Source organism: Pituophis catenifer, unplaced genomic scaffold (genome assembly GCF_029215685.1).
Source record: "Pituophis catenifer annectens isolate HBS135680 unplaced genomic scaffold, rPitCat1.0.hap2 SCAF_3, whole genome shotgun sequence".
Taxonomy (NCBI): domain Eukaryota; kingdom Metazoa; phylum Chordata; class Lepidosauria; order Squamata; family Colubridae; genus Pituophis; species Pituophis catenifer.
Genome location: NW_027256883.1, coordinates 15,934,647 through 15,957,675, shown reverse-complemented (window position 1 = coordinate 15,957,675; position 23,029 = coordinate 15,934,647). Strand labels below are relative to the sequence as shown.

Genomic DNA, 23,029 nt, shown 5'->3' with positions numbered 1-23,029 from the left:
GAAGACTCACTTAGAAACTAGGTTCCTAACTTATCAACCTCATTGATTCACTTAACAACTGTGGCAAGAAAATAGGGCAAAACAAATGTTTCACTGAACAACAGAAATTTTGGGCTCGATTATGGTCATAGGTCGAGGACTTCCTGTGCTCGCTCTGAAGAGAAAAAGCTGCTCCTTTTCAAACATCTCTTCCGTGTGCTTGTTTTCCCTGTGCCTTCAGGTATTCTTTCTTCCTCTAAGTAACACCATTCTCAGCTGCTTCAAAGATAACTCGGTCTTTGCGTGGGACTTTGATACTCTTCATTGCAAGTACCAGCTACCATCGCCCATCGAAGGGTCTTCGTTGCACTACAAGGTCTTCGCCATTACCCGGTAGGCATGGTCTTTATAAGCGTGCAAATCTCCTACCTCATCCTCTCTGGATTTAGTTTTAGCTGAAGTCCAGGCTGTGTTGCAGATTCTGTAGAGATTCTCAGTCATCCAGGAGGTCATGGTTGTCCCAAAGGTGCTTTTTCAGGTGGCAACTGGACTTCCTTGTTTTTTGTTTTGAAGACGTTTCACTTCTCATCCAGGAAGCTTCTTCAGCTGTGACAGGACCGTGGGGAATGGAAGGATTTATATTCCTTGCAGATAAGCTGGTCATTTGCATCCTTTTAGAGCAGTGTTTCTCAACCTTGGAAGCTGGGGGATTCTGGGAGTTGAAGTCCACCCATCTTCAAGCTACCAAGGTTGAGAAACACTGTTTTAGAGGGTCGTTGAAGTACTTGGAGGTTTATCTGTGTCCTCAGGGCCACCTGACTAGTGCTTCTGGTTCTTGTAGACTACATTTTTTTCCTCTGGAAATCCATTCCTTATTCCCACACCATTCAAAGGGTGTTCATCCCAAACCCTGAGGACACTGATAAACCTCCAAGTGCTTCAACGACCCTCTAAAACGATGCAAATAACCAGCTGTCTGCAAGGAATATAAATCCTTCCATTCTCCACCATCCAGTCAAAGCTGAAGAAGCTTCTTGGATGAGAAGCGAAACGTCTTCAAAAGAAAAAACAAGAAAGTTCAGTTGCCTCCTGAAAATGCACCTTTGGAACTGTCATGCAGATTACTAAATGCACGGCTTAGTCCTGCAGAGGAACAATGCAATGCAATTAAAATGCTGAAATGATAACTGAAAGGAGCTGTAAAATACAGGTAGCCCTCAACGTACGACCACAATTGAGCCCACAATTTATGTTGCTAAGTCAGGCATTTGTTAAGTGAGCTTTGTCCCACTTTATGGCTTTTCTTGCCACGTTTGTTAAAGGGAATCGTTGCAGTTGTTAAATAAGTAACACCGTTGTTAAGTGAATTCGGTTTCCCCATGGACTTTGCTTATCCGAATGTCGAAAAAATGGATCAGGTGACCCTGGGACACTGCAACCTTCAGAAATACATGCCAGTTCCCATATTGTGTCCATATTTTAATCCTGGGGGATGCTGCCATTGGTTGTAAGTGTGAAAACCATCATACATCACTTTTTTCAGTGTCGTTTTAACTTTGAACGGTCATGAAACAAACGGTTGTAAGTTGAGGACTACCTGTAGATGCACTAGATTATTACTGTACGCCACGTTGCATTACTATTTGTGCTAAAAGGAAGAGGAAGGGAAAGGTTGCACATAATAATTTGTGCAACGTGATCTTAGAGGGCATCAGGAATCAGAAAAAGGACCTCAAGGGCACTTAGATGGTTTGAGGTCATGACTTCCCAGCTCTATTTATAACTTTCAACAGCCTCTGAAAACAGAAGACATGGGTTGTAAGACATTGTGCTCTTTCTGCCTGAGTTCCCTCTATTCATCAGCTGGTAGCTGGTAGCTTTGGGGGATTCAGGCACAGATTTTCATCCCTTCCTGGAGATAACAGAGTATAGATCCTGGCATTTTGGTATGCAAACTTTGTGGCTGTGAGTGAGCTACAGCCAATGCCCAGTTGCCTCTATGCTAGAAGTTAGTTTAGAAGCTTTCTAGATACTTTAAACCAGGAGTCTCCAAGCCCCGGTCCGTGGACAGGCACTGGACTGCGGCATGCCAGAAACTGGTCCACGCAAGCTAGCAAAGTCCTATCCGCAGGATGCAGGCAGCACACGAACCATGCCCCCTCTGGTTCCTAACATCTCTCCACGGAACTGGTCCCTGGTGCTCAAAAGGTTGGGGGATGCTGAGGGTTTAGAGACCATCGGCCCCCAACCTTTTGGGCACCAGGAACCAGTTGTGTGGAGAGACATTGTTCCATGGACTGGAGGGGGTGTGGTTTTGCATGCTGCCTGCATCCCTTGGATGGGGCTTCCCTTGTTTGCATGGCCTGGTTTCTGGCATGCCGCAACCCGGTGTTGGTCCACGGCCCGGGAGTTGGGGACCCCTGCTTTAGACTACAGTTTTTCCAGATCTGAGTGACCCTCCAAGAAAGCAAAAATGATCATTCGAAGTGCCTGGCAAAGAGTAGCAGGTTGCCTACTGAAGTTTAAACCCATTGAACCTTGGAATAAATCTCCCCAAGCTCAATGGTAAGTAGTGTCCACGTACATAAGTCTATTTGCAGAATGTTCAATTAATCGTGGTGAGTGATGATGATTTTATTGCCATGGTGTTCCTTGGAGTGTCCCAACCAGTGTTCTCACCTAAGCACAATCTTAGTCCCGGCAAAACCTCTTTTATTTACACGGCTGTGAATTATTGTCATTCACAGTCCGTAAGGCTTCACAAACAGTCTTTCAGGGAAATGTTTATAAACACCCATCTTATCTCCCTTGGAATGCTGCCAGAGAACTAATTGCCAAACGCAGGGCAAGGCCAGACTAGGCATGGTCAAGCAGAACTTTTCAAAGAAAAGTTGAAATAATTGCTTCCTGCAAAAACTCACATCCCGTTCGCTCCTCTTTTATGTCTTATGGGAGGGGCCAATCATCTCCAAGCCTTACTCCCAAGTCGACCCCGTTTTCTTAATTGTTCTTGTCTTCTGGCAGCTCTGTGCATGCGCACACTGGGAACAGGCTCCCACTGTTCTTCTGCCTCACTGATATCAGACTCTGGAGGCTCCGGAGACTCGGAGGCAGCACAGATGGCCTTGGCCTCCTCTCTGCCTCTGATGCAGAACCCTCGTCCGAGCTTTCACCAGCCCCCAGGACTGGCCCAAGTTCCTCCCCAACCTCCTCACTGTCTTGACTCTGCTGCCAGCTCCGCTGGCCGCTGGCGGGACACAACACAGAGATTGTTAAATCCAGATAAGGAATCACTTGATTTATACCATCTTGAAACCAGAGATCTGATTCCTTATCCGGACCGAGCAGTCCTTTGCAATATACTTGAGTGCTGTGAGAGTAAACTGAGCTTGAGACATAAGCTGCCATGAAGATGAGTAGATTAATGCCCGTTGTCTTGTATGGGATTTTTAGAGATGGCCGCGTCCTGGCAGCGGGAGGCAAATCAAATCACCTTCACCTATGGTGCTTGGAGTCTAAGCAGCTGCTACGAATTATCCAAATGCCAACTAAAGTGCGAGCCATTCGCCACCTGGAGTTTCTTTCTGATAGTTTTGATGGGGGCTCTAATCAGGTGAGTGACAGAAGCTGAAGCAGACTATTGATCAAAATCAGATAGCCATTGAATGGGTATTATTCTATACAATACTTTATTCCACCTTACTCCAGCTCCCTTTCTGATCCAGGTTTAAGATTTAGCATGAGGTCCCAGATTGTTGGGGCAATAGGCTGATTCTGTAAACCGCTTAGAGAGGGCTGCAAAGCAGTGTGAAGCAGTATATACCGTATATTTTTGGACTATAAGATGCACCTAGATTTCGAAGAGGAAAAGAAGAAAAGAAAAATAGTTTTTGGTCTCCGCGCCAGTGGTGGGTTGCTCCCCGTTCTGTCTGGTTCTTGAGAACTGGTAGTAAAAACGGGAGGCTCCGCCCACCGGCCCTGACATCACATTTGGTGATCTGCGCAGAAGCGCGTGCGAATGCTTCCGTTGCAAACCGGTAGTAAAGGTAAGTAGAACCCACTCTTGATCCGCGCATCCTGTTTTCGCCCTCCCCGGCCCCCAGAAGCACTTTGCAGGCCATAAACGGTCCCGTTACTTGGTCTATAAGACGCACAGACATTTCCACCCACATTTTTTTTGGGCGGGGGGGAGTGCGTCTTATAGTCCGAAAAATAGGTAAGTCTTAAGTGCTATTGCTATTATGCAGGTAGTCTCATAATTATCTAAGATCACAATTGGGACTGGAATCTCCTTTGCTAGGAGAGGCGATTGTCAAAAGAGTTACACCGAATTGTATGATTTCGTCTTGATCATTCCAAGACAATACGGTTCTTTTGAATGTAGCTTTTGACTGTTCAGGAGAGTTTCTACTTGCTGGAGATCATCAAGGGAATATTTACATTTTTGGTTTGGTGGGCAACGGGTTGGTGCCCCATATCTTTCTTTCAGCATTTTAAAATATATGAATTGCTTAGGGCAGTGTTTCTCAACCTTGGAAGCTTGAAGATGGGTGGACTTCAACTCCCAGAATCCCCCAGCCAGCAGTGCTGGTTGGGGGATTCTGGGAGTTGAAGTCCACCCATCTTCAAGCTTCCAAGGTTGAGAAACACTGGCTTATGGAGAAGGACAAGTATGCGGGTGCCACATGGACTTCTTCCAAGATTCCCTCCATATACAATGAATAAATAATACTTAATAGTATTGAAATAATTATTTCATTATTTAAAAAAAATAATATTTTGTTGAGGATTGATTCGGGCCTAAGTTTATTTGACTTCCCCCGTTGCAAGTCTGTATGTTGTATGAATCAGCCTAAGTCTGTTGAAAGCTGCAGCCAAAAACCTCGAAAGGTATTCTTTTTCATCAGATGCATGTCGCATGATAGACCTTGACTTGCAACCGTTTATTTAGTGACCGAAGTTACAACAGCAGTGAAAAAATGGACCTATGACTGGTTTTCACACTTAATGACGGTTGCAGCATCCCCGTGGTCACCATTTGCAACCCTCCCAGCTAGTGTCAACCCTGAAGCTGACCTGACCGAGGCCATTTTGAGGCTTCAGTGTTGCCACACTGGAGCTGAGGGGTAGCGAAGGGGGAATAGAGATAGAGGGGTTTCGTAGCCAAAAGAAAATGCTTTCTCCTGGGAACCAAGGACATTCCCACAGGTAGTCGGGGAGAGGAGGAGCGATGTCGCCTGGCAACCGGACAGGACCTTGGTTTGATCATGTGACTGACTGACTGGCAAAAGGGGGAAACTTACTTTTAATTAGGTGAAAACCGCAGAAATATTCAGAGTCGGTTTTCACCAGCTTATCCCAATATGAAATGTGCAATAAACCAATTCTTTGAGGACCCTACTTGCCTCGGAGCTCTGTTTATTATGGATGTATTACTTGGAACCCTGACAGCCAGCTTCCAAGAAGCAACATCAATGAGAGAAGCCAGATTCACTTAACGACTGTAGCAATTTGTTTAACCGTTGTGGCCCAAAAAGGTCATAAAATGAGGCAAAACTCACTTAACGACTGCCTCATTTGGCAATGGAAATTGTGGGCTCAGTTGCGGTCGTCCATTGAGGACCAACTGCATTTCTAAAGATCTCAGATTGCAGTAAATCCTGGGGTTTTCAACAACAACAACAAAAATTACAGATAGTCCTCATGTTACGACCACAATTGAGCCCAAAATTGATGTTGCTACGGGAAACATTTGTTAAGTGAGTTTGCTGCATTTTGCAGCAAACTTTTCTTGCCACGGTTGTTAAGTGAATCATCTAATTTCTTAAATTAGTAACTCAGTTGTTAACTGAATCTGGCTTCCCCATTGCTGGTCGCAAAAGGGGATCACATGACCTTGGGACACAGCCACGGTCGTAAATATGAAGCAGTTGCCAAGCCTCTGAATTTTGATCGTGTGACTATGGGGACGCCCCAACGGTTGTAAGTGTGAAAAACGGACATGAGCCCTTTTTTTCCACTGCCGTTGTAACTCTGAACAGTCACTAAATGAACTGTTGTAAGTCGAGGACCATGTGTACTAAAACATGCAAACAAATTGTCTTTTAAATCCCCCCTCCCCTTTTTCCCCCTCCTTCCCTCTAGGTCCTTGGAGTGCTGAGCCAAGATAATATCATGCGATTGATCAACATCAATACATGCAAGCTACTGTTTGACCTTGGCAGTCATGAAGAGGGCATCAGCATGGCTGCCGTGAGCCCCTCTGGAAGGTACATTGCAGCTGTGATGGAGAACGGCAGCCTTAGCATTTACAGCGTCCAGGCTCTGACCCAAGAGGTCAACAAGGTTAGACTTGGAGGAAACCCCCAAACACCCCTTCCTTCCTTTAGGTGATTGATCTGGGCAGATACAGATTAACAGAGTTGGAAGGGACCTTGTAGGTCATCTAGTCCACCCCACCCCCGCCCAAGCAGGAGACCCTACGCCATTTCTGACAAATGACAGTCCAATCTCTTCTTGAAAGCCTCCAGTGACGAAGCTCCCACAACTTCCGAAGGCAACGTCTGTCACATTGGTTGATAGTTCTCACTGTCAGAAAATTTCTCCTTATTTCTAGGTTGAATCTCTCCTTCGTCAATTTCCATCCATTATTCTTTGTCTGGCCTTCGGGTGCCTTGGAAAATAGCTTGACCCCCATCCTCTCTGTGGAAGCCCCTCAAATATTGGAACTGCTATCATGTCTCCCCTGGTCCTTCTCTTCACTAGCTTAGCCATGCCCAGTTCTTGCAACCGTTCATTGTATGTTTTAGTCTCCAGTCCCCTAATCATCATCATTGTTCTTCTCTGCTCTCTTTCTAGAGTCTCAACCTCTTTTTTATAGTGTAGTGACCAAAACCGGATGCAGTATTCTAGGTGTGGTCTTACTAGGGCTTTATAGAGTGGTATTAATACCTCCCTTGATCTTGATTGTATCCCTCTGTTAATGCAGTTTAGGATTGCGTTGGCTTTTTTGGCTGCCACCACACACTGTTGGCTTATACAGTATTTAGCTGGCACGTGCAGACAGACTGCTCAGGAACAACATTCCAGTGAAATCTATCAGTGCATGTCATTACAGTGCATATAATTCCCATGCCTGTTTCTGAATTAAAGGAAACCATCAGCAAAAGGAGCTTTTGCATCCAGTCACCCATCCCCATCAGTATGGCCTGATTAATGAACCAAACAAAATGTTTAAACATTAATGTAGTTTACTTACCAAGCACATCGAAATTATATTAAAGTAACCAAAGTATCTTTACCATCCCCAAAGCATGTCACAACTTTTGAGCACCCCTTCTGTTCGGAAATTGAAAGTTGAAAAAAATTGGCACGTCCTAGATAAAGAGAGAGGTACACAAGGCATACACCTTTAAACCCAGGCTAAAAAAAATACAAGTCCTATGTTGGATATCATATACTATGTCTGAATATATAAATTATACCACAACTGAATGTGAATGCCTGTTTGGTGCTGCTGCCTCGTAATATAATGGCCGGTGTCGGGCATGAAAGATAAGCTCCATATCTTAAGGTCCAAGGGGCCTTGGTACTACAGTGGTTTAAAGCACCCTGTTATTAACACAGCTGCCTGCAATTTACTGCTGGTTCGAATCTCTCCAAGGCTCAAGGTTGACTCAGCCTTCCATCCTTTCTAAGGTAGGTTAAATGAGGACCCAGTTTGTGGGGGCAATAAGCTGACTTTGTATAAATATACAAAAGAATGAAGGCTATTGCTGAGCACATTGTAAGCCGCCCTGAGTCTCCGGAGAAGGGCGGCATATAAATCAAATTAAAAAAAAAAAAAAATTAATAGCAATAGCACTTAGACTTATATACTGCTTCACAGTGCTTTTACAGCCCTCTCTAAGCAGTTTACAGAGTCATCCTATTGCCCCCAACAATCTGGGTCCTCATATTACCGACCTCAGAAAGATGGAAGGCTGAGTCAACCTTGAGCCTAGTGAGATTTGATCTGCCAAACTGCTGGCAGCTGGTGATCAGCAGAAGTAGCACTCTAACCACTGCGGCTCTTAATTAACTGATTTATTACTAAAAAACCTATGCACAGGAATCTTTTCAGTTAACAATTAGCAACTGCTTGGAGTTAGATAAGGGTCAACAGAATTCCAGAGCGGTTGGACTTAGTTCGCTTCTGGCTATGTAGGGATTCTAGGCTGATCTCTCTTTTAACTCCCACTCTCCCCGTCCCCCAGGTTCTGCCACTCCTCCTTCTCCTGCATCTGGGCTCCCACTACTCAGTTAACTATAAACAGTCAAACTTCATTTTAGCTTAGTTCCATGTTTCTCAACCTTGGCAATTTTCAGATGTGTGAACCAGCCAGTCTTGCTGGGAGTTGAAAGTGGCCACAACTGAGAAACGCTAGTCTACAGGTAGACCTTAATAAGATCCCAGTGGGGACCAGAATTTCTGTTGCTAAGCAGAAGTCGCAACCATTTTTAATGACCTTTTTTGCCATGCTGGTTAAGCAAATCACTACAGCTGTTAAGTGAACCACAAAGTTGTTAAGTGAATCTGGCTTCCCCCATTGACTGCTTGTTGGAAACCTGCTGGAAAGGTCACAAATGATGAACCAATGGCCCTGGGACCCTGCAACCTTCACAGATACTTGCCAGTTGCCAGTGCCGAAATTTTGATCATATGATTGGGGAAGCTTCTATGGTCGTTAAGTGTCAGGACTTTTTCCAGTGCTCTTTGTAACTTCAAACAGTTGCTAAACCAACGAGTGTAAGTCGAGGATTACCTGTAGTTCAGGGGGTCTCCAAATTCGGCAACTTTAAGACTTGTGGACTTCAACTCCCAGAATTCCCTAGCCAGCATGGCTAGCTGAGGAACTCTAGCAGTTGAAGTCCACCAGTCTTAAAGTTGTCAGCTCACTCAGTTTCCCAGCTCTGTTTTTGCAAATTATCTTTTCTGCTCTTCCTTTTTTCTAAGTTTGTCTTCATGGGGCAGAATTTAGATGGAATAACTGACTCCTAGAATGAAGTAGTGGGACATGGTAACTCAGTGGCTAAGACGCTGAGCTTGTCGATCGAAAGGTCGGCAGTTCAGCGGTTTGAATCCCTAGTGCCGCATAACGGGGTGAGCTCCCGTTACTTGTCCCAGCTTCTGCCAACCTAGCAGTTCGAAAGCACGTAAAAAATGCAAGTAGAAAAATAGGGACCACCTTTGGTGGGAAGGTAACAACGTTCCGTGCACCTTTGGCGTTTAGTCATGCCGGCCACATGACCACGAAGACATCTTTGGACAGCGCTGGCTCTTCGGCTTTGAAACGGAGATGAGGATTGCCCCGTAGAGTCAGGAATGACTAGCACATATGTGAGAGGGGAACCTTAACCTTTAATTTTAGAATGAAGTAAGGTTTACATTCTAGTTCTGCAACATATGACATTTGCTTCGCGTTTAGACAGAATGTTTTTGTGATTAAGAATAGACGCTCCCATCCCCGATTCCTCCTATGCAACTTTTAGTCCCAACAAGGAAGGATTTTTAACAGATAACCCGAAATCTTGGCCTTTTCAGCCTCCTCCACCGTTGTTTAAAGTGATCGAAGACTCTAAGAGCAAGTTGGAGGCCAACAAACTTACCATGAGAGTCACTTCCAGAACCACAGAGAGGCCGTGGAAAGCCAAAAAAGGCAAAATCCAATCCAAGGTGTTGAAGCCTCCGCTCGACGTGTCGTATGAGGACAAGGAGGTAAGAGCTGCCTCGGGACTGAACCCCAAACTTGGTGGCTGAGGTAGAAAAGGCAAACTTGATTGTTCCCACCGAAGAGCCTCCTTTACCTAAATGTACAAATGCTTTCTCCTCTTCTCCCCCCTCCCCCCTCCCTACTACAGCCAACTGGGAATAAAATTAAAAGAGAGATTCCACTCGGGGACTCATTCATAGGTGTGAGTGGAAGGGTCACACCTCAAGGTCATTTAGTCCAACCCCCGGTTCAGTGCAGGAATTCACAATCCCAGGGGCCTTCAAAAAATTTTCATGCAATGAAGTCGTTAGTTAAAAGATTTCCCAGAACTACCGATCACTGTGTTTTCTTATGGGACCTTAGCAAAATTGCTATGGATACCCCTGACCTCATTCAAGTGAACTGAAAAGGGGTTGGGAACAGTATTGATTTCTCTCTCTCTCTCCCTCTATCTGTGGAACCCAAATTCTGAATTCCACCATTCCAACAGATGGCTGTCCAGCATCTGAAAATCTCCAGGACTATAATCCTGAGTGTCTGAATATGGAAGTTAAGCTAGATCACAAACTCTTGTGATCCCTTATGGGAGAGGTTGAGCAGCTGTCTTTAAACCAAGGATCACAGGTTTTTGAAGTGGGGGAAGGAGAATATAGTGGAAAGGAACAGAACAAAAGCTGAAGGGCCCAAGAAAGAAAGGTTTATTTTATTTTGGTGCTATTGTTATTTTATTTTATTATTTTATTTTATTTTATTTTATTTTATTTTATTTTATTTTATTTTATTTTATTTTATTTTATTTTATTTTATTTTATTTTATTTTATTTTATTTTATTTTATTTTATTTTATTTTATTTTATTTTATTTTATTTTATTTTATTTTATTTTATTTTGGTATGAGCACACAAAGGAGAAATTTGTATGTAGACATACTTCCACCAGCGTTTACATACAGATGTTTCAAATTAGGCAGGGGTGGGGTTCAAAATTTTTAGCAACTGGTTCTCTGCCCGGTTGCTGGGTGGGCGTGGCCATGGTGGGTGTGGCCTACTCGGCCTCCTGCATCATGGGGGGGGGGGGCGTTTTCGCCCTCCCCAGGCTCTGGAGGCTTTCCTCAAGCCTCTGGGAAGCCGAAAATGGCCTCCCCCAGGCTCCGGAGGCCGGAAACGGGCTAGTTTCCAGACTTCCAGTACTTCTGGTAGGCCCGTTTTTTGCCCTCTCAGAGTCTCCGTGTGGGCCCTGCATTTACCTGGCATCCAAAACGGGCCACATGGAGACTCTTTGGGAGGGGAGGGGCGGGGTCAGCCAGTCCTTGCAACTACTGGTTCGGCGAACCAGATTAAAATTAACATCCGGTTTGCCTGAACTGGTTGAATCCCACTCCTGAAATTAGGCAACATCATCAGTGCTCAATGATGGACATATGCCTACATGCAAATTTCTTCTATTTGTGTGCTTTCTGAAGTGCTTCATGCCTATATGTGGTACCGATAGAAGAGAAAGTTCTTAGTTCAGGGTTGAACTGTGGGGTCCTTGCTGCTCTCTGAGCTCAGTGGTTTCCTTGCAGACATTTTATTACCGAACCAGGTAACATCATCAGTGCTAGCCACAGAGAATGCTAATATTGACATAAAGGAAAAGCCAAGATAAGTTTCTTCAAATTGCCCCATTCAGAATGGAGGGAGGATTCTTGGGGAGAACTGCCGCCCGCATAAAGAAGAAATAACCCTCTCACTCCTATTGCAGAATGAGTTGCCGGAGGGGCTGAATAAGAAGCGTCTCCAAGCTTTGCTGAAAGGATTTGGAGAGTATCCAGGAAAATACAGGTCTGTACAGTCCTGCAGGCTGAGCCCGTTTGTTTTTGCAGGCTAAACACGTAGCCAAAGTTGGCACTGCCCTCATTTGCTTTACGATTGCAGGATGTTTATTTGGCGCTCCTTGCTTCGCCTCCCCGAAAATCACCTGGCCTTTAATAGCCTGTTGGATAAAGGGACCCATTCGGCCTTCGCACACCTTCAGAATGAATACCCAATTAAAAGCAGGAAGCTCCTGAGAGTTTTACAAAGGTAAGAGTCGGATTATTTTATGCCAGAGATGTGGGATGGATTTGCTTTATAGCAATAGCAATAGCACTTAGACTTATAAACTGCTTCATAGTGCTTTACAGCCCTCTCTAAACGGTTTACAGAGTCAGCCTCTTGCCCCCAACAATCTGGGTCCTCATTTTTACCAACCTCGGAACAATGGAAGGCTGAGCCTGATGAGATTCGATCTGCCAAACTGCTGGCAGCCGGTGATCAGCAGAAGTAGCCTGCAGTACTGCACTCTAACCACTGCGCCACCGCGGCTCATACAAACAGCCCTTGATTTACAACTGTAATTTGAGCCCATGATTTCAGTCGTAAATTGCGACAGTTGTAAAGTGGGTCATTACCCCACCATGCCTGAATTTCAATGGTCGTTCAGCAACCCTATTGTTCACTATAGGGCATTTCTTTTTTGCCAAAAACTGGAAGTAAATTCCAATTTCTGGGAAAAATGTAAATACAGATAGCCCTCATCTTACGACCACAGTTGAGCCCAAAATTTATGTTGTTAAGTGAGACATTTGTTAAGGGAGCTTTGCCCCATTTTACGACCTTTCTAGCCACAGTTGTTAAATGAATCGTTGCAGTTTTGTTAAGTTAGTAAAGCGGTTGTTAAGTGAATCTGGTTTCCCATTTGACTCTGCTTGCCAGAAGGTCTCAAAAGCTGCTCAGGACAATGCAACTGTCATACATACAAACCCATTGCCCACCATCCGAATTTTGATCACATGACCCGAGGGATGCTGAAACGGTCGTAAGAGTGAACAATGGTCATAAGACACTTTCCTCAGTGCCATTGTAACTTTGAAAAGTCAGTAAACGAACTGTTGTAAGTTGAGGACTACCTGTAATAGGGGACTCTGGAGTGTTGCAAACAGCAGTAAATGTAAATGCAGGCCAGTAGCCAAGCACCAAAAATGCAAACAACATTGGAATTTAAAATCCGTCTCCTAATTTCCACTTCTGGGGTCTGTCATAACTTTGAATGGTTGCTAAGCGACTGGTCATAAGTCAATGCCTGCCTGCAGGTAGGTTAGTTGAGCGCCTTTTCCTTATTCCTTTATCAGAGACCTAAATGATTTCAAGGTTGCTTCAGTAACAAGGGATGAAATAGAAGCCTGCAGGCAAAATTCTGGGAGCTGAACTCCACGTTCTTAAAGTTGGCAAGGTTGAGAAATACCGATCTAGGATATGGTAAACCCTAATTGTGATTAAAGGTAAAGGTTCCCCTTGCACATATGTGGTAGTCGTTCCCGACTCTAGGGGGCGGTGCTCATCTCTGTTTCAAAGCCGAAGAGCCAGCGCTGTCCAAAGACGTCTCCGTGGTCATGTGGCCAGCATGACTAAACACCAAAGGCGCACAGAACGCTGTTACCTTCCCATCAAAAGTGGTCCCTATTTCTCTACTTGCATTTTTTACGTGCTTTCGAACTGCTCGGTTGGCAGAAGCTGGAACAAGTAACAGGAGCTCACCCCGTTACGCGGCACTAGGGATTCGAACTGTTGACCTGCCTGCCTTTTGATCGACAAGCTCAGCGTCTTAGCTACTGAGCGACCGCATGATTAGATAAGGTTTAATCGGTGGAACTATTTCTGTCATTCAATATGTTCTTTTAGAAGAGTTTCCTAACCTGGTCAACTTTAAGAGGTGTGCACTTCAACTCCCAGAATTCCCCAGCCGGCGTGTTTTAGAAGAGTCTGTTTTTTTTTTATTGTGCAAGATTCTTGCCTACTTTGCCTACACAGCTCCTTCTCTTTGCCCTCAGGACTCTTTCTGGCCTGGCTCACTGGTCCACCATCTTTGGCGAGATGCCTTACATCCCTCTGCTGGTTTTCCCCTTCGTCAAACTCTTCCAGAACAATCCTCTCATCTGCTTTGAAGTGGTGGCTACCGTAATAAGTAAGGAAGGATTTTTGATGGAAAGGCCACCCAAACAGGCCTATTGGTCTGTTTGATATCTGGCAGAGTTTTAAGGTTGCCAGTTGGACACTGGAGTCCAGTTCTGTGTGGGGAGCTGCGAGTGTCCACTACAGCTAGGTAGAAAGATGGACATTGAGTACAGCTAGTCCTCAGCTTACAACCATAATCGGGGCCAAAATGTCCATTGCTAAGCATGACAATTATTAAGTGAATTTTGCTCCATTTTACAGTCTTTCTTGCCACAGTTGTAAAGTGAATCACGTCAGTGGCTCAGTTAGGAACATGATTTTTAAGTGAATCTGGCCTCCCCATTGACTTTAGCAATAGTACAGAGTTATATACCGCTTCACAGTGCTTTACAGTCCTCTCTAAGTGGTTTACAGAGTCAGCATCTTGCCCCCAAACAATCTGGATCCTCATTTTACCAACCTCGGAAGGATGGAAGGCTGAGTCAACCTCAAGCCTAGTGAGATTCGAACTGCCAAATTGCAGGCAGCCGGCAGTCAGCAGAAGTAGCCTGCAGTTCTGCATTCTGACTTTGCATGTCAGAAGGTCACAAAGGGGATCAACATGAGCCTGGGATGCTGCAACCGTCATAAATATGAGTCAATTGCCAAGGGTCTGAATTTTGACCGTGAGGATGCTACAACAGTCGTAATATGAAAAACGGCCATTAGTGACTTTTTTCAGTTTGAACGGTCACTAAACGAATGGTTGTAATTCAAGCACTACCTGTATTTCAAAAACAAAAACAAAAACATGGCCGCCTGAAGCTCTGGAGCAACTCGGTTTCCCTTCAGAGCCTCCAAGCATCTTGGAAAGATGGAGGAATCAGAATTTCAGCTTGCTAGTTGTGGCTGTAGCCTCCTTTTTTGCCAAGGAAAAATATTGCAGGTGGCAGAAGAATCCAGAGGGACCCCTTCAGGTCCTTTCGATTTCCTCATTTTTGTGCCTTCCAGATGTGTCGGACTGCTGTTCTCCTCTTCCTCAGGTGGCACAGTTGGTGTTGAGGGAAAAAGGGCCACTCGGAGGTCATTCATTTGCCGTTGTGAGAGAAACCAATCTTTGCCTTGCATTCTGGTAACCCTTCGTTGAGACGCACAGCCATTAACCACTGACGTTCTTTATGTTTTCTTTTTCAGTCAATTGGTGTCAGCACTGGTTTGAATTTTTCCCCAACCCCCCCATCAATGTCCTCAGCATGGTGGAAAACATCCTGGCACATCACGACAAAGAGCTTCTTCACCATTTGATGAAGTACAATATAACCTCCCAGGTAAAAAGAAAAAAGAAAGGAAAGGGGAAAAAAAGGAAAGTGCTTCCTACATTGAGACGAGCCATAAACCATGGTTTACAGGCAACTGGGATTTTTGTCTTTGTAAGGGGTGTGTGGAATCAAACAAACCACATTGTTCCTTAAGAAAGATGTGGGAAGACAATCTGTCATTGTGGACAGCAGTGTTTTTCAACCTGGGGAATTTTAAGAGGTGTGAACTTCAACTCCCAGAATTCAATTCCCAGCATGGCTGGCTGGGGAATTCTGGGAGTTGTAGTCCACACTTCATAAAGTTGCTTACATTGGGAAACACCAATGTAAGGCATTAAGGTGTCAAAAACTCTGAAAATTTAACACCGTCCTCCTTAATATGAGAATGTAAATTCAAGGTGGGCCTCCCATACACTCAAGAAAAAATCTTGCAGTCACCACACTACCTCAAGAGATTTTGGCCCCTACATTTTCAGCTTGTACTTTGTGAGCTTGGAGTATGTCTGGGGACCTGAGCATCCAAAATGGTACCTTACATTTTTTGTGTAAATTAGATTATGTCTATTTGAGGTTTATGGTACATTTTTTCCTGCATTTTTTTGCCTCCCGTCTGGCAGTTGTAGAAGGAAACAATCATGCAGAAGATAAAATCAAAAATCATAGAAGGCTCCGTGATTTCAGATTCCTAGCCCTGATTTATAACCGAAGATTACAATCTTCAATAGCAATAGCATTTAGGCTTATCTACCACCCCACAGCGCTTCACAGCTCTCTCTGGGTGATTTACATTGTTGAAGAATGATTTGCATATTGCCCCCAACAAGCTGGGTCCTCATTTTACCAATCTCGGAAGGATGGAAAGCTGAGTCAACCTTGAGTCGGTCAGGATCGAACTCCAGGCTGTGGGCAGAGTTTGCCTGCAATAACTGCACCTTAACCATTGTATCAGCAGGGCTTCAACCAACCTGCTAGGTTGTAATTCTGTAGATAACAAAACTGCCTTTTAAAACTGGTGTCCTCTAAATCTCCCGGATTACAATTCCTGTCACGCCAAGTTGTTCCAAGACAAAGTATATGGTCGTGGGACAACTGGAACCTGAATTTTCCAAGATATAATAAACTTTTTTTTTCCTGGACATTTTGTGCTTGAGCTGATCTCCTGTTTTGGTGCGCAAGAGATACAGCAACTGTAATTGATCTCTCTGCCTGTAACTGCAGATGTATGCCTGGCCCCTTCTGGAAACCATGTTCTCTGAAGTCCTGACAAGGGAAGAATGGCTGAAAATGTTTGATAATATCTTCTCCAACCACCCCTCCTACTTGCTGATGGTGGTGGCTGCCTATCTTATCTGCTCCAGAGCTCCATTGCTTCACTGCAATCAGAAGGAGGACTTTGAGGTAAGCTCCTTGCTGTATGTATGTATCAGGGGTGAAATGCTCCCGGTTCGGACCAGATCGCCTGATCCGGTAGCGATGGCGGCGGGTGGTTTGGAGAATCGGTAGCAAAAATCCTCCGCTCCCCCCGCCGCCCATGCCCAGCTGAGCCGCGCATCATCAAAGCCTTTTTTTTTTACTTTTAAAAGCATTTTTTCTACAACCTCTGGCTGAATAGATTGTAGAAAAAATGCTTTTAAAAGAAAGGAAAAAAAGCCTCTGATGATCGCATGCTCAGCTGGGATCGTCAGAGGCTTTTTTTTAACCTTTTAAAAGCATTTTTTAAACAACCTCTTCGGCTGAAGAGGTTGTAGAAAAAATGCTTTTAAGAGTAGAAAAAAAAAGAGTCTGACAATCTGGCAACTCAGCTGGGTCAGAGCCTTTTAAAAGCATTTTTTTACAACCTCTTCAGCCAAAGAGGTTGTAGAAAAAGTGCTTTTAAAAGGTAAAAAAAAGCCTCTGATGATCACAGCTGAGCCACGCGATCAGAGGCTTTTTTTTTACTTTTAAAAACAATGCTTTTAAAAGTAAAAAAAATAGATTGCGCGCCACAGCTGATCACCCCTCCTTGCACGCTATTCTATTTACCACATGCCTCCTTTTGGCATGCACTGCGCGTGTGCACCTCACATTTGGTGTATGGTGCGCACTGCGCATGCACAGCCAGCGAACCGGTAGTAAACCAGTTCAGATTTCACCACTGATATGTATGTATGTATGTATGTATGTATGTATGAATGTATTTTTTTACTTACTTATTTGTATGCTCCCTTATTATTTTTACAAATAACTCAAGGCAGCAAATATATCCAACACACCTTCCTCCTGATATTTTCCCCACAACAACAGCCCTGTGAGGTAGGTTGAGCTGGGAGGAAGGGAGGGAGAGAGAGAGACTGGCTCAAAGTCACCCAGCTGGCTTTCGTGGCATGACTTTTTAGCCTGGTGTCTTAACAATTTGACCGAGTAGTATGTTCCAAGGGTGAGTAGCTCTGATTGTGAGTCCTAGTCCAAAGTTCCTCAACCTTTCTGGTTTTGCAGACTGGTGGGGGAGGGAGAAAGGGGATGGTTCCACGCGAGGGCCAGCAAGCTCATATGCGTGTGCACAGCTCCCTTTGCACGAGTGGCGGACACACACATGCCTGCTGCTTGTGCAAATGAAGCGTGGGCGCATGCGCTTGCCCAAGTAGGGATGCGCGAGCGTATACTCACCCACTACTTTCGCGGCCCAGTTCCAAACAGAATATGGCTCAGTAGTGGGCCAGACCAGGGTTTTGGGACCTCTGTCCTAATCCAGGCTAGGAAAAGAGGAAACCATGAGGTAAAGTTCCATCTTAGTCATGAAAGCCAGTGGGGTGACCTTAGTCAGTATCTCTTTCTTTCCCCCCCACCCCACTCTCCCTCTCCCTTCCCCACCCTCTCTCAGCCCAATTAAATTCACAGGGTGGTTGTTGTGGGGAAAATAGACGGCGGAAGCAGTGGTGGGTTTCAAATTTTTTTACTACCGCTTATGTGGGTGTGGCTTGGTGGGCGTGGCATGGGAAGGATACTGTAAAATCTCCATTCCCACCCCACTCCAGGGGAAAGTTACTGCAAAATCCCCATTTCCTCCCGATCAGCTGGGACACAGGAGGCAGAGAATAGATGGGGGCGGGGCCAGTCAGAATTTTTACTACCGGTTCTCCGAACTACTCAGAATTTCCGCTACCGGTTGTCCAGAACTGTTCAGAACCTGCTGAAACCCACCTCTGGGCAGAAGGTGTATTGGATATGTTCGCTGCCTTGGGTTATTCGTTCAAATAATAAAGGTGGGATACAAATGAATACATTGAAAAAAACCATACCAGCAGCAGCTTGAGTATGGTTTTTCTTTGTGCTTCCGTTGGTCTGCAGTATTTCTTCCACCATCGGAACCACCTGGACGTCAACGTGGTGATCCGAGAGGCCTACCATCTCATGGAATGCACCCCAGACGACATCCACCCCGTTCGTATGCTGGAGGACTTTGCACCACTGACCAAAGGGCAGTACCCCATCTTTAATAAGTACCCCAAGTTCATTGTGGATTACCAGTCCCAGGAGCGAGAGCGGATCAGGCAGGAGGAAATTGAGTACCTAAGAGAGAGGTAGGTATTCTCGGAGCCGATGGAAAGATGAAAATGAACATAAACTTACGTAGAAGAACGTCATCATAACACTGTTAAAGGCTCACTCAGACCCATGGGCCTAATTACTCAATGGCAGTAGAGGATTACACCTCATATATTTGCCTTTTTCTCCACATTTTTGGCCTGATTTACACAGAGTAATATTCACTGAACCAGACCAGAAGGGGAGCAACAGGAAAACAATTGTTCTAGCACAGTGATGGCTAACCTTTTTTTCCTCAGGTGCTGAAAGTGTGTGATGCCTCAGGTGGTGAAACCCTTTTTTCTTCGGGTGCCCCCCCTCACATTCCCCTGCACATGTGCGTGCAACCACCCACCACCACGTCCCATTTTGGGCCTAGCAGGCCTCCCTGAAGCCTCCTGGGACCAAAAACGGGGCACAGAGGAGGCGCCAGCCCCCGCACATGCGCATCCAACACCCCCCTGTCTCCCTGTGCATGCGTGCGCATCTCCTGCATGCGCGGCAGAGACCCAAAAATCAGCTGGCCTGCAGGAGGCGCGCACACATGCACAATAGAGCCGACCTAGGGCGATGGCTCGTGTGCCCGCAGAGATGGCTCCCCGTGCCACCTGTGGCACACTTGCCATAGGCTCGCCATCACGGTCCTAGCACATCTTCACATCCCCAATCATTATTAATACAATCGGTGCCCTTAAAGTGCCAGTGTTTGAAGAAAGCCCATGCTGGGCTATGTTAGGACTACAATATCCATCCATTATTTGTAGCAAGCAGGGCACCTTTGCTGACCAAGAAGATTGAAATAGGGACAACTGGGAGGTTGGAAATGCCTGTTGCTGGACTTTTGTAGAATATAAACTAGACTGATGTACTTTTCCTTGTGAGTTTACTTTGAAGACCTTAATGAGATCTTGAGGTTGTAAGCTGATAACATGTGTATAAACTCAGCGTAAACTGATCCGCCTCTTTGGGAGATGAACTGTCTGTCTCTTCTCTGCTGTCTGATGTTTGGGAGATAGAGAAGAAAGTGTTGGGGGGATTATTGTCAGAAAGAAAACGAGTATCACTACCCCTGCATTCTGTGAATTCCTTCAGTCAATGTTCTCCAGTGTGGAGAAAGTTTGGCTTTGACCCTGTAACCCGAATATGTATCACGCTGATCAGATGAAGCATGAGTTATTCAGTAGCTGAAAACAAGATTAACCTCCTTTTCCTGCCCAGTCTGGGGAGGACCACATGTTTCCTTGACCCTTGCAGCAGAACAATACCGATTAAATACTTCCTTGCAGGCAGCTGCTGCATGAAATTGAAGCCAAAGCAATCGAGCACCGAGTAGAAGATGAAACATGGTATCGGAAGCAGGAGCTGCTTCAAGAAGCCGAGGAGCAGAGGAGGAAGATTCTTCTCACCGAAGAAGAAAAACTAGCGGAACAGAGGCGGCGGTGGGTTCAGGGTTACATTCTTTGCTCCCAAGTGGTAGTTGTCTGGAAACTGAATGCTGAACTTCAGAGAAAAAAAACAAAAAAACCTGTTTCAGATAATCCTCAACTTACAACCGGTCACTTAGCAACCGTTTGAAGTTATAATGGATCACCCTGGGGTTGCTTAGAAACTGATTCTGAATTCTGACAGCTAGTTGCCCCCTGCCCTCAGAAAGCACCCCTGTTGCGCAGGTTCGGATTCTGAGCTCAGCACGGCAAGAGTCACTGGGTAACCGAGTCTGGGTAACAGGCACACACAAAGTCCAGGAAAGCAGTCCATGATTCAGACAGGACAGGACACACAGCATGAGCACACAAGGCACGGAACTCAGCACGTTGCTCCAGCAACTTTCCAAGCCCTCGAGGCGGGATTAAGTAGGCGACGTCTGTGCAGCCATTCATGAGAGGCGAGGTTGCCTCCTCATGAGTACTCTAGCTGACCAGTGTTCTGCCTGTCTCCTCTCTGGCCTGCCTGTCCTTGAATCGGGAGGTGGTGTGGATTCCATCACTTCCTCAACAGGAGGCAGCTGCTCCCGGTCCTTTCTGGAGCTAACTTGATGCAGCTGCGGCTCCCCTTCCTCAGCCTCAGCCTGTTGGTTGTCCAATCCACCCAGCTGAAGCTGCTCTGTCAGGCTAGCACTCTCTGAGCCCCCAGGCCATCACTCAGCTGGGTTCTTTCCTCTGCTGACTCAAACTTCTCTGAACTCATGTCTGGACAGAGGTCTGGGACCCTATGCACTTTTAGAGTAACGTCATTGGCATGGGTCCATGATGTTTCTTCCTCCAATTTTAAGACCAAGACAGAATGCTACTCAAATTTACTTAAATGCTACTTAATTTACTAAAGCATGATCGTTTATTTTATTTTGTATTTTATTTTATTTATATGGTGTCTCATCTTGTCAGTGTGATTTTGGGCAGTAAACAAATTTAAAAGCAAGAGTACAAATAATAATAATAAAAGAATTACACATAACCAGAGCAAAAGAATGCCCGCCAAAGGTAATCTCTCCAACAGTAACAGCTGGGCCCTGCTAACTCTGAACCAATGGCCAGCAATATCAGATCCCATCTGATTTAATGAGATAGGTGCTTCCAAGGGCAGGCACTGTGGCTAAAAATGTCCGCCCACTGATTAAAGAATGGCATTCTTTAATCAGTGGGACCCAGAGCATGGCCCCCTCCTGCTGGAACTCATGCATGCGTAGAGACAACTGGAGGCAGGCAGTCCCTCAAATCTGGCCCCAGCTCATGAAGATCTTCAGGCTGGTGTTTTCGGCTTCGTGCTTCTAGGAGCAATGTGAGATTGCAGCTGTTAGGTTAAAAGGAAGAAACAGCTGCGATCTCACATTGCTCCTAGAAGCACGAAGCCGAAAACACCAGCCTGAAGATGACGAATGAGACTTCGTTGAAACGTCGCCAAGACACTTCCAATTTTACGTGGGAGAAAACCCGAATAACCAAAGACCTACATACAAATACCCGCGAAAACCTCAGAAAACATATATATATATATATATATATATATATATATATATATATATATATATATATATATATATATATATATATATATAATTTTTATTACTCATAAACATATTTATTTATTTATTTATTTATTATATTTCTATACTGCCTTTCTCCCGTAGGACTCAAGGCGGTGTACAGTCAAGAAAAATATAGACACACAAACATCATAAAATTGCTAATTAAAATTATTACTTAGTTTGGTCAATTAAATAAAACCCAGAATTAGATAACTTTTAAAAAATCATTCACATGTTCGTATGTTTAGCCCCGCCTGTTGGAACATCAGGGCCTTGAGGGCACGGCGGAAAGCACGGAGATCAGGGATATTCCGTATCTCCGGGGGCAGTTCATTCCAAAGGGTTGGAGCCCCCACAGAGAAGGCCCTCCCCCTGGGAGTCGCCAGTCGACATAATTTGACTGACGGTACCCTGACTAGTCCCTCCCTGTGAGAACGAACTGGTCGGTGGGAGGCTATTGGTGGCAAAAGATGGTCTCGTAGGTACCCAGGTCCTAAGCCTATATTTAAGTGTACAGTCTCTTATCCATCATTAATCATTGATCATTCATCTTATCCTTTAACTTTCATTTTTATCTGTTCGGGGCTGCTCTTTTACCATTTCTTCTTTGTTGTACCACAACCTTTCCTCTTCTTCTTCCCTCCTCTTCCTTCTTCTGTCCCTTTCTACTTTCTTCATTCCTCCTCTCCTCCCCTTCTACTTCCCCTCCCCTTCTTCCGCTCCTCTCTTCTTCCTCCCTTTCTAACCCTCTCTCCTACTCTTCTTTCCCCTCCCTTTTCTTCCTCTCCTTTTCCCTCTTCTATCCCTCTCTCTCCTTTCCCCTCTTCTCCCCTCCTTCCCTCTCTCTGTTCCTCTCTCCTTTCGCACTCCTTTGTTGTGTCCATTTTCAATTTAATCAAGAATGGTATTTGAGCAGCCCCAATTTTCTATTTATATATATCTACATTTCAAATTCTTTTTTGTTTAATAATTATATCTGTTTTAGCATTCATGTACACTTTTATAGTAACAGTTTTTCTCTTCCGTCCTTTTCCATCTGAGTTTCTATTCTTTTTATTGTCTTTTCTCTTATTTATCTTTTCCCTGTCCACTTCATCTCTCTATCTTTATTTATATTTCTTTTCTAACCAATCATAAAAACTTCCCCATGTCTTGAAATACACCATTGGCCCGTTTGCATTCATCCATCCATGTGTTCCTGCCCTTCTCAAGCCCTCTTTTCTTTTTGGCCCTGAAGGTTAGCTGCCGTCAAGAGAGAAATGAAAGTGAAGGAGCTGCAGTTGGTGGAAACCGCACGGAGACGCTTTCTAAAATACCAGCAAGATCAGCGGGAAATGGAGCTTAAAAGACTGGACGATGAAATTGCAAGAAAGGTAAACTGTACCACTTCACCTGTAAGCAAGAGAACAAGGACATCTGCAGTTCTGGCATTTTTGT

The 23,029-nt window shown here is 44.9% G+C and overlaps 1 protein-coding gene across 1 annotated transcript in view; it reads left to right on the top strand.

The window, feature by feature from the left end:
* TBC1D31 (TBC1 domain family member 31) overlaps positions 1 to 23,029 on the top strand; it is a 38,401-nt gene that overhangs the window by 5,604 nt on the left and 9,768 nt on the right. Inside the window, exons 5-16 of the mRNA XM_070942035.1 lie at positions 221 to 372; positions 3,433 to 3,592; positions 6,124 to 6,324; positions 9,563 to 9,736; positions 11,475 to 11,554; positions 11,648 to 11,794; positions 13,582 to 13,715; positions 14,879 to 15,012; positions 16,222 to 16,401; positions 18,331 to 18,563; positions 19,854 to 20,006; positions 22,830 to 22,965. Of these exons, the coding sequence (XP_070798136.1) occupies positions 221 to 372; positions 3,433 to 3,592; positions 6,124 to 6,324; positions 9,563 to 9,736; positions 11,475 to 11,554; positions 11,648 to 11,794; positions 13,582 to 13,715; positions 14,879 to 15,012; positions 16,222 to 16,401; positions 18,331 to 18,563; positions 19,854 to 20,006; positions 22,830 to 22,965 (1,884 nt within the window). The remainder of the gene's footprint in view (positions 1 to 220; positions 373 to 3,432; positions 3,593 to 6,123; positions 6,325 to 9,562; positions 9,737 to 11,474; positions 11,555 to 11,647; positions 11,795 to 13,581; positions 13,716 to 14,878; positions 15,013 to 16,221; positions 16,402 to 18,330; positions 18,564 to 19,853; positions 20,007 to 22,829; positions 22,966 to 23,029) is intronic.